The sequence below is a fragment of the Pygocentrus nattereri genome, chromosome 3 (assembly GCF_015220715.1).
Source record: "Pygocentrus nattereri isolate fPygNat1 chromosome 3, fPygNat1.pri, whole genome shotgun sequence".
In the NCBI taxonomy this organism is placed as follows: Eukaryota; Metazoa; Chordata; class Actinopteri; order Characiformes; family Serrasalmidae; genus Pygocentrus; species Pygocentrus nattereri.
The window spans coordinates 28,730,545-28,741,866 of NC_051213.1; the positions used below are offsets into that span (position 1 = coordinate 28,730,545).

An 11,322-nucleotide genomic window follows, 5' to 3' on the forward strand; every position below is an offset into this window, starting at 1 on the left:
TTTCACACTTCGGACGTTTCAGCGTCTGAGGTGGACTCACGAGTCATGGTTCCTTTTGCATGTGAGCACGCCAGACGAACTCGAACCAATAAACGGCCCCAAAAACGACCCGAACTCGGTTATTATTATATATAATAATATATAATTATATTATTATATTATATAGAGCTCGCGTGACTTTAAAGGCTCGAGCTGGGCGCGCAGTGCTTCCACACTGAACGCTGAATGAATGAAAGTTCGCCGAGCGGAGCTTCAGTGAGGAGCACAGCCGAAAACGGAGCCCACCACGACAGACCCGCGGGGCCAGTTGTCCAGTTTTACGATGCACTTCGGCCAATCGGAGAGCAGCAGGCGGGTCTGGTGCTTCTTCTCGTCACCTGATAGGTCACAGCACGCTGAGGGCTGTGAAAGGGGTCTGAGATCCCAAAGGACCAGAAAGAAAACCGAGTCCTCTTTATAGTCCACTTACATTGTGAACAACAAAAAAGAACTCGGTTCGGTTCTTTTAAAATGAACTATGTGAAAACACTTAAGCGATTACTCATGGTTCTTTTGGTCTACAGAATCTGATTAAGAAAAAAAATACATGCATTTGTCTGCCTTCCAGCTTTTAACCACAGTGAGCTTGACTTACAAGATTATCTTTTTCGCACTTATGCCAGTAGCTCACAATCAGAATCAAGTACTGCTATAGTATTTAAAAAAAAAAAAAAAAAGTAACTATCATAGTTTGGATACAGCACAGGTAGTAACACCCAGCAGGTACATCCATGGAAAGGGACCATCAAAAAACTACATCAGTAACTGTATTATACTGTAAGAGTTCCTTTATGGTAGATGTACAATCAATCAGTAGAGGTCATGGTTAAACAACGATATATGTATATGAAAACTGGCCAGTTCTAGTCCTAGCATATGAGAAAATGTCCACGTTTCTGAAATTAGGAGTGCTGATCCATTCAGTAATGTCAAAGTAAATAAGACAGGAATCTGATCCCAAATCAGCACGAACACCAAGATCCTTTGTGAAAACAGGCCCTTGTCCACTATTCATGTTTACATTGCTGGAAAAACATTGAAGCACATGGAGTTTAATACCACCTAAAATTATAAGCAAAAACAAATGTAAAATATATTTAAAATATATAAATATTATATATTTTAATATATATAAAATATATCGCAAGCGGCGATGAGTGGGTTCAAGCACGCACCAGCAGCTCAGGCTCTTCTGCAGATTTAGTTCATTTGGCCTAAAAAGGCCTCAAGCTGTTTGGATCTTATTCATAGGCAGAGTGAATAGGACTGAAATGATGTCAGTTCATCAAAAGGCCTTCAGTTGCCATAAACAATGAGCAGAGGTCTTTATACATATAAGTTTCCATTCAAATGTACTGAGCTATACTAGTTTGTAGAACATCCAAGAGGTTGTCAACATAGTTGACAGAACTACATGACTAATGGCAGCATTTCTCACATAGTAGCACTTACACAGTGGACTGGTTCAGTATTTAACCCACTGATTTGATGTTCACCTTGTAATAACATTTTAATTGATTAAGTATTTTGAGTGCTGAAGCCCCTCCTAAAGGTCAATCTGGACTAAAAGTGGCAAACACCCTTAAATTCTCAATATGGAAAAAGCTTTAAAGTTTAGTGATGATCTGACCAATGACTGTTGAGCAAATCAAGCTAGCAATGGCATGACTGCAGTAATTAATTGATTTATCCACATAACACTGAGTACAAAACTCAACATGATTTTGATATTTACCTAGAGAGGCTCAAATTATTCTAGACCAAATTCCAAAAAATACTGGATCAAAATCCAGAGACTAGTTTGAAAAGTATAGTTTTCAAACAGTTAACGATTACTAAAAAAAAAAAAGGTGAAGTGTTTATCCAGAAAGGTTCATTTGCAAATGGCAGCCATGTTCAGAAAATTGTTTTTGATAACATTGAGGTTCAGGCTCTTCTGAATTTTTTGAGACTAGATACATGAGGATCAGGCGGAAAATTGGAGGACTAGTTTGCAAAAGTAGGTTTCGCATATTTTACAGTATTGCAAAAAAACTAAGCGGGTGGAGATAAATGGTCCAAATGGCAAAGTGGTTTGTTTGGACCCAAGGAACATAGAAAAAAAATGTGCCATGTCTGGCAAAAATCTATTTTAGGAGTTACTAGGCAAAAGTCATTTTTCTGCGCTATGGCACACCCTTGTGGCCGATTGGGCTGAGTCTTTGCACCTGAGTAGCGGGAGAGACTACTACCTATTGACCAGGTTTCGTGTCTCTAGGACTTACGGTTTGGGCTGTGCATTCCGTTTTAGGGCGGAAAATAAGAAAAATCTTGACAATTCCAATAGGGTTCAATGCACTATGTGCTTGAACCCTAATTAGACCATGGAAGAACAACCAAGAAGAGCATGAAACTTGCTTGGGTTATTTGTAAAATGCCAGAATGACACCTGCGCTAGCCAGGCCAAGGAGAAGGTTTTGGAAAAACATCTGTTCAGAGAAAGCAGAAAAGCACCAGTTACACAACATCATCTCAAATAGCTTTCCGTCCAAAGCTAAAGTTAGGCCAAAGGTATATTAGTGATTCATACTGGTTTTTAAATATACTCCTACAAAGACGAAATGAAGGTTACATAATTTATTTCCCCTCAACATTTATTTAAAAAAAAAAAAAAAAAAAAAAAAAAAAAAAAAAAAACTTAAGAGAAACAAACCCAGGAACTTGGAACTAAGAAACACAAACAAGTGCTTCTTACAGTCCTTTCAGAGGCAACAGCCGCAGATAGTGCCCAGTCATGCCTCTATCTATATGTGTCGGACAGTTTTAAGCTCACACTTTGCCATCTCCCTCTCTCTTGACTTTGAGGAACTCTGCCATATTAGAGAAGTATTTCTGGTTCGCCTCAGCCACCTTCTTTTCTGCAGCCTGTGGGTTGACGATCTCCAGACCCTACAGAGAGAGCAGAGCCAAATCAACACCAGACAAACACTACAGCAGTTTCACCTGTTTGGCTGTGTTTACAAACTTGTGAAAGAACAGGTGCACCTGTGTAGGTGGGTACTTGCATGAAGAGTTTATCAGATTCACTTTTCAGCGAATCAGGACTATTTGTACAAACCTGACAGGATCTGACTACTGTCGTTTGGATTGGAAGTTCCTAAATGTGCGACGGACTTTGGTGAGGCTCAAATTTCTGTCAGTCTGAGCATTTTAACCCTTAGAGATTTTACCTTGTATTTCTCTGTTTTAGTTCTTCTTTTTTATTTATATTTCCCATCTACTTTCATTGATTTACAAAAACTTAAATTTAGGATGTTTAAAAACCAACACTTTATGGAACATTTATTTGTAGCAGAATTTCAAAAGATGCTAAGCTTGCATACTTTTTCATCCACAGAGAAATGACGAGTGTTATTTTTAATTTAACCAGCACTGTGTTTTTTTTGTTTTTTTTTAAGCTCGGGTCAGTTTTGCATTTAAAACGTGATGTGGGTCAGATCTCGTCAGGTTTGGACAATTTTTTGTCTGGCTCAGCTGAGGCTTGTACTTATTACTGCTGCAAAGTCATCTTTCTACAGAGGGAAACTGGAAGCATCACCATCTGATCCAAGCAAGCTCTTCAACATTTTCTTCTCTCTTCTCAACCCTCCTCCTCCCCCTACAGAACTCTACAGAAACTGCCCTCATCGCAGAGACCGAGAACCTCCAATCTGCAAGGTCAGCCAAATTGTCATCTGTCCTGATCCTTCTAGATCTCTCAGCAGCTTTTGACACAGTCAACCATACGATCCTTCTGGACATCCTCACCAACATTGGAATCACTGGCTATGAGTGGAAGTGGTTCAAGTCCTATCTGGAGGATCGCTCTTATCAGGTAACATGGAGAGGGTTCACATCCTCTCCATGCAGGCTCTTCACTGGTGTCCCACAAGGCTCGGTCCTGGGTCCTCTTCTCTTTTCTCTTTACAATAGCTGTCTTGGTGATGTAATATCTTCTCATGGCTTCTCTTATCACTGTTATGCTGATGACACTCAACTAATGTTTTCTTTCTCACCCTCTGGGACAGGTTTCCAGTCGCATCTCTTCATGGATGGCAGCTCACCACCTGAAGCTCAATCACAGCAAGACTGAGCTGATATTCATCCCTGCAACTACAGGTCCTCATCATGATCTTGCCATCTCATTCGAGAACTCTCTGATTGTTCCGTCTGTAGAGGCAAGAAGTCTTGGTGTGACTCTGGATGGCCAGTTATCATTCTCAACTCACATCGCGAACCTGACACGGTCATGCAGTTATCTCCTGTACAACAACCGTAGGATCCGACCCTTCCTCACCCGAGAGGCCGCCCAGGTGCTAGTGCAGTCACTTGTCATCTCAAGGCTTGACTACTGCAACTCGCTCTTGGCTGGTCTTCCCATGCAGGCCATCAAGCCTTTGCAACTCCTCCAGAATGCGGCAGCACGACTCGTCTTCAATCTGCCCAAGTTCAGCTACGTCACCCCACTGCTGCGCTCCCTCCACTGGCTTCCTGTAGCTGCACGCATCAGATTTAAAACCCTAATGCTGACCTGCAAAGCCAAAAATGGACCAGCCCCTACCTACTTGAGGCAATAGTAAAATCTCGAACTGTACCACGAGTTTCGAGTACAGCTCGGCTTGACCCGCCATCCTTCAAGGCGCATGGAAGACAAGCGTCGAGAATGTTCTCTGTACTGGCACCCAAGTGGTGGAATGACCTCCCACTGGCTGTCCAAACAGCAGAGTCTCTTGCTGTCTTCAAACGCAGACTGAAGACACATCTCTTTACACAGCACTTAAATGAGCATGAGCTGCACTTATACTATATTTTATTGTATTGCACTGTGTATTGTAGTTTATTGTATTGCACTGTGTATTGCAGTTTATTGTATTGCATTGCATTGAATGGTTCCTTTTTCTCTCAGTATCTACAGTGACTGTTTCTAGCAGTACCTGAGCTCAGGACTGTTTTTCTCTAAGCTATTGGTAACTAGCAAAGATACTTTCTATAGATAGACAAAGCACTTCTTGTTAGTCACTCTTGATAAGAGCGTCTGCTAAATGCTATAAATGTAAAAAAAAAAAAAAAAAAAAAAAAAAAAAAAAAAAAAAAAAAAAAAAAAAAAAAAAAAAAAAAAAAACACACACTACTGTGAGTTGGGTCCGATTGGGCTTGGACAGAAAGTTCTGGGGGTTTATCCAGGGTCGGATCAACATTTTAGGTGTGCGTACCTGTAATGGGGTGAATGCGACGCTGGAGCTGGTTCCTGAAGATCTGTCTCTGACTGTAGACTTCCCACCATAGGTCATGCTCTGCTTCTGCAAAGTCCGCTGCAAAACCACACACACACCCACAAAGTCTTTAACAGGCATGCTAGTTAAAACTCAGGCATACTTTAAATCCTCTGAACAGACTACACTTCATAGATGACTGAGTCTGACAAGTTATATACAAAGAGAGAAGTATATGTAGTAATATTATCCATCCTAAGGGCATGGATGTGCCCTGAACTGATCTTTCTGTATATATGAAGGACATACAAACAAATATAATTATCATTGGTACCTGCAGAGATTTGGAGATGCGGGCCTTTGTGGCATCATTGACCTGTGCCTGTCTCACTCTGCCACTGCCAGATTTCCCCAGCTGACCCAGACTGAAGCCCAGATCCTCCTGATATGCATCGTCCTCAATCTGAGAGACACAAACAACACAATCCTCAATGGGGGTGGATTCGGGGGTCTTTTTTCTTTTAGATCTGCAACAAATGATTAAGATCAATTGATTATTTTTGATTAATTGACTGTTCAATGATTAGGCATTGCATGCGTGTGTGTGTAAAAATGAAGCTATAGCTAAACTACAGCCATAGAGCTCTCCTTCTGAAATGAACTGACCTCTGCAAAGGTCATTCTGTTTGCATGTTTTCTGATCTCAGTGAGTCCCAACCTCTCCTTCATCTTACGATACCTGAAAGAACCAGTGCAAGCATGAGTTGAAACCAGACAGACTTGCGCACACGCAGGCACAGGCACGCACACGCAGACACAGGCACGCACACGCAGGCACGCACAGGCACGCACACACCTTCTGCCTCCTCTCTTTTTCCGCGAGGGGTCCAGTGGTGCTGGAAGGGGCTTCACTTGTTTGACGGGCGGTGGCTCCTGCCACTTATCAAATTTCCGTTCAATTTCTTCCTTTAGGTCATACCCAACCTGCAAACATGTGTACAGAGCTTTTTTTCCTTTTCTTAAATGTACAGGCTAATCATGTTTTTGTGAGTTGTACTATGCAATGGTGTGTGACTTGTGTGGTGTGTGTGACTACTGTTTCATATTTGTGCACTGTTGCGTTTTTTGTTTTTGTTAGCTGTTGCACTTGGAGGGCAGTGCAGAGCTCCTCACCTTGCCATCAGGACTCTCATGAAAACTGTCCACACGAGCTGCTAGCGTACACTTGGCTGACACCAACCGCGCTGCCTTCCTCCTCAGGTCCTGCACAAACAAAACACAGCACATACTGTACTAGGCTTTGGCAGTGAAAGGGTATTTGTAAAGATGTTTTGACTGACTTCATTAAGTACACCTCCTTTTATGTACACTCACTGGCCATTTTATCAGCACTTTATAGATCTAAAATTACAGACTACAGTTCATCTTTTACTCCATTCCTCAATAGTTAGGAACCCCAGAGAGCAGGTACTATTTGGGTGGTGGATCATTCTCAGCACTGCAGCAACACTGTCGTGGTGGTGGTTTGTTACTGTGTGCTGTGCTGGTCTGAGTGGATCAGACACAGCAGTGCTGCTGGAATTTTTAAACACCTCAGTGTCATTGCTGGACTGAGAATACTCCACCAACCCAAAATAACCAGTCAACAGAGTCCTGTGGGCAGCATCCTGTGACCACTGATGAAGGACTAGAGGATGACCAACAAAATGTGCAGCAAGAGATGAGCTACTGTCTCTGACTTTACATCTACAAGGTGGACCAACAAAGTAGGAGTGTCTAATAAAAATGATTAATTTCACTATTAACTTTTTTAATATGATCGTTTTTGCCCAGTTTCTTGAGCGGTGACAATGTTTGAGTTGACTGCACATACACTTAAGATTTTTAGCCATGTCAACCAGTTCTGCTCTGTACTTACCCCAAACAGTATTTAGCACAAGGTATGCAACAACAACAAGGACATGTGTGAGGACACTGACCGGAGGAAGAGACTGCACCACATCACAGTGGTAGATGTAGCCAGTGTGAGGAAGCAGAGAGGTGCTGCTGAAACCAGACAGGGTCTTCCTCTGAGCACCCAACAGCATCAGGTTACATGCTGGCATCTTGGACAGGTTAGTCAGTCCTCCAGCAATACCTGAGCACACAGGTGACGTTGGAAAGGGAAAATGATAAAACAGAAGTGTACAGCAGAAAGAGAATCAAGGAAAGAAGTTGAGTGTGGTAAAAGAAAAATCTGTTTTTTTTAATGCGTAGAATAGAAGCATATGCCTGGCTTCATTCAAGCTTACCAGCTCTAATGCACTCACCCATGATTTTGGCAGCCGTGGATGCCCCGACTATGATGGACAGATTAGGAGCAATGAAGGACATCCTGGATTCCACATACTCATAGATCCTGTGTTTTGACTGGTTGAGCTCAAGAGCCATGTCACATGCCTCCTCCAATCGCTGGAGTTCCTCTTCACCCAGTAATGTCCTACGCACATAAAACAAAGTACTACTTCAAAGATAGCCTTAATTCACATTCATTGTATTATTTTTGTCTTTTATACAAACATACACATTAATGGTGCCTAAGAAAAAGAGAAAAAAAAAGACAAAAAATAATATAAAACCCGTCCAGCCCCCTGAAGCTACTCACCCCTGTGTTGTGGAGGCAGTGACACTGACCACCATGATGGTAGCATTAGTCAGGATCTGTTGCAGAATCTCATTGTTCTTACATTTTTCCAGGTTGTTCCCCAGCTCCTGCACACAGAGCAAGGAATCTCAGGTCTCACACAAAATATAACAGCTGTTGCAGCTTTTTAAGCCAAACAGAATTTATGCAATTGTTCCCTTTACCACATAAGCAATCAATGAGCCAAAATGTGTCCAAAGTTAGCTTCTTTAGGTTCTGCACTGAAGCTACAAAGCCGTTGTATCTAACGAGTAATACAAGCTAAAGTATGAAGTAACAGAAGCATTTTTTTCTATAAGCTTTTATTATTCATCCTGACAGCTCCAGTGCAAAATTAAGAAAGCAGATTTTAGACACAAAGCATCTTGGTTGTTTGACTTTATTTAGAATAAACAAACAGTGCAAATTAGATTTTTGTCTGAAATGTTGCCTTAAAGTAAGGCTTCCTGCCAGAACTGCCAGTGTGGTCCTTATTTGCGACCCTGCTGCTTACCTTCACTGTTCTAATGTAGTCTAGGGCATTGGGCACCAGTGACTCTAGCTCTGGGAATCTCTTGGAGTATTTGTCACGAACAAATTTGTGAATGATATCTATAAAATAAGAAATGAATAAGAATTAACAAGGCCAATGGTAACTCAGGAGCTTAAAGCATTAATGGCTGCAGGGATGGCAATGGCGAACAGAATTAGGTAGCCATAGAAACATCAGTCCCTAACATCAGGACCAAGTTCTTGTTCACCCAATAATGTGTCTTCATATAATTGGGAAAATCCAACGATCGAGCGAGTGCCTTTGAAATGTTTACATTGAACACAGTGAGGGAATAGTGTAAACAGAATTCAAACTCAAGATCAACACAACAGAAACCTTAAATTAACTCATTTAAATCTCTTATTTCTGTAACTACATAAACTGGTGCTGTTGCTGTAGTAGAAAACCTACAACAGAACAAAGTCATGAGTAAAATTCACGCTTGTGCAGAGTACATTTTTCAGACTGCCGTAGTAGCCTAAGGTCCCTAATATCACGGTCCTTCTGCAGTTGTGTCTGTAGCAAGGCTTGAGGGGTGTGGTTTAAAAATAAATAAATAAATAAATAAATAAATAAATAAATAAGATAGATAAAAACCCACACATCCACCCTGCACTATTTATAATAATAATAATAATAATAATATATATTTTTTTAAAGGTAAAAAAAAAAAATATTTCAGTGCATCCCCAAACTGTCGACAGGTAAGTCATAACACACGTGTACATGTCTCGTTGAGGAAAGGAGAATTCTAGTGTTGCTGCAGAACTAGACTCTAAAGTTATTATTACCTTCAAGCTCTTGACAGCTTTATTAAGACATACACATTATAAAGCAAATCCAGGCTTAAGCAGAAAAAAAGCCTACAAAGTACATCAAACACAAATCAAACTCACTCAATTCATTATCGATTTCCACAGTCAGGTTGTTGGCAGCAACGATGAGCCTGTACTCAGGGTCTGCCTCCACGGGGCCGGACACTGGAAGCAGAGATGATCATTTAAACCCAATATTTAAATGCTCAATTCACGCCATGTGGAGAGTCTAATTACAGGTGGCTGCTGCTTACCATCTGTGTTCTTGCGTGGATTCCCAACATACTGCGCAATCTTTTCCATGATTTCAGAAAACTGCAAAAATATAATAAGTAGAACATTTTAAAGACAGAAAGAGAAAAGCAGCCAGTCAGTTAGCTAGCCATTAGGGTACTGACCGATTTACTGTTCCGTAGTTTCGCTATGGACGCCACGCTTTCTGTCCCGCTGTAATCCAGCTCCATCTCCTCCGGTATGTCATCGAGACCTCCATTGGCCTCCCTGTCCCTCCCCTCCTCGTCACTCCCCTCCCCCTCCCCACCTGGGTACAGCCCATCCTCACCTTCATCTCCTGCTTCCTCCAAATCAGCAAGCAGCTCATCTGCTAAAGACATCTGGGAAGAAGAAAAAAACAAATAAGCTGCAAATTTATCCAGGAACAGTACTACTCAAGGCATACGGTTAAAAGGGACTCGATACCACAGGGTTTCCTCCAACAGGCCTTTACTTTGAGAGGTTTGGTCACTATACGCCATAAATTTGGATTTCTGCCAAAAACTTGAAATCCTTTAACAGAGAGGTCCCCAGCCCTGCTTCTGGAGATCTACCTTCCTGCATACTTCAGTTCCAATAATAATAATAATAATAATAATAATGATAATAATAATCAACCTCGAATTATCCATTTAATTATTGCTTTCAGACGTCAACAAGTAACTGAATGAAGTGTTGGGGGTTAGAGGTGAAACCTGTAGGAAGGTAGATCACCAGGAAGAGGGATGATGATCACTGTTTAATGCATTGCCTTGCTTTAGTAAAGATAAAATGTCATCACTTCATTGAGCTTTAGAAACTGTCATTTGCACCAACAAGTATTGATCAGACAGTAAAACCACACAGGATCAAATATTTCCCCATCGTTTTTGTAGGATAATTATTTCGTCTGGGGAATTAAATACTCCATCTCCGCCAACACGGAGGTGCGTAAAGTGATGTGGGTAACGGTTACTGCCTTCCTCTCTCTGGCTGAGAGAAACCCAAGCAGAGAGGAGACAAGAGCGAGGGCTCCACTAGCGTTATAGGGACATTATTTTAGACAAAACCGATTCATTACACAAAACTACACACAGTTTAGAAACGTAATCTTTCTCTGTAGAAATTAATTTAACAAGAAACCCACAATTAGGTTTATAGGTAGGTTAATGTAATGCGAATACTCTGAAGAATACTGCAATGCTAACGTTGTAACTAGTAAGCAAATGTGATCATAACCAAATACTGAAGTGGAGCTTAAAAACAAAAATCAAACTCCGTGTACATAAGCCGACGTGCGGCATCTAACAATAGTTTACAAAATAATTTATGTCGGATTAACCAAAAACAGTTAAATGATAAAAGTAAACAGATGACGCTGAAATGAAGTAAACTGTTCAGGCTAAAAACAGCTATAAAAACTGGGCTGAATTCGTTCCTGCTTACCTTCTAAAGAGTCCACAGTCTTCCCAGTGAAACTAGATACGCACAATAACGTGCAAAGCTGTCAACGTATATTTTTAAAATGACCAAAATAACGATTTAAACGATCGGAGACCACCACCAGCTCACTCACAAACAACGCACGGCTGTCGTTTCGGTCGCGCCGTAAACGCGTCATTTATGGCAAAACCGTCGCAGAGCCTTGTGGGAAATGTAGTTTTCTTTATGAGCCGAAACGTGAAAGAAAAGCTTCAAATATCATTTTTACACAGTTAACTCCTACAGTTAAGTATGTTCAAATTAATCAAGTTTTAATATATAATTTTA

At 41.1% G+C, this 11,322-nt stretch overlaps 1 protein-coding gene across 1 annotated transcript; it reads right to left on the bottom strand.

Annotated features, from left to right (window-relative positions):
• Positions 1-2,705: 2,705 nt before the first annotated feature.
• prpf31 (PRP31 pre-mRNA processing factor 31 homolog (yeast)) lies at positions 2,706-11,169 on the bottom strand. Its single transcript, XM_017681826.2, has 14 exons — positions 10,999-11,169; positions 9,699-9,914; positions 9,555-9,615; positions 9,382-9,465; positions 8,447-8,544; positions 7,915-8,021; positions 7,580-7,749; positions 7,250-7,407; positions 6,444-6,533; positions 6,127-6,254; positions 5,937-6,009; positions 5,605-5,733; positions 5,271-5,369; positions 2,706-2,967 (listed from the first exon to the last, which is right to left on the bottom strand). The coding sequence occupies exons 2-14, from the start codon at positions 9,912-9,914 to the stop codon at positions 2,848-2,850; spliced, it is 1,533 nt and encodes a 510-aa protein (XP_017537315.1). The 5' UTR covers positions 10,999-11,169; the 3' UTR covers positions 2,706-2,847.
• Between the last annotated feature and the right edge of the window lie 153 nt (positions 11,170-11,322).

Bases quoted from the DNA above. Each gene is read 5' to 3' on its own strand.
- prpf31 (XM_017681826.2), bottom strand. From the start codon at position 9,914: ATGTCTTTAGCAGATGAGCTGCTTGCTGATTTGGAGGAAGCAGGAGAT. The intron at 9,616-9,698 runs GTCAGTACCCTA...ATATTTTTGCAG, and splicing joins AACTACGGAACAGTAAATCG to TTTTCTGAAATCATGGAAAA. The intron at 7,408-7,579 runs GTGAGTGCATTA...CTGTGTGCTCAG, and splicing joins CACGGCTGCCAAAATCATGG to GTATTGCTGGAGGACTGACT.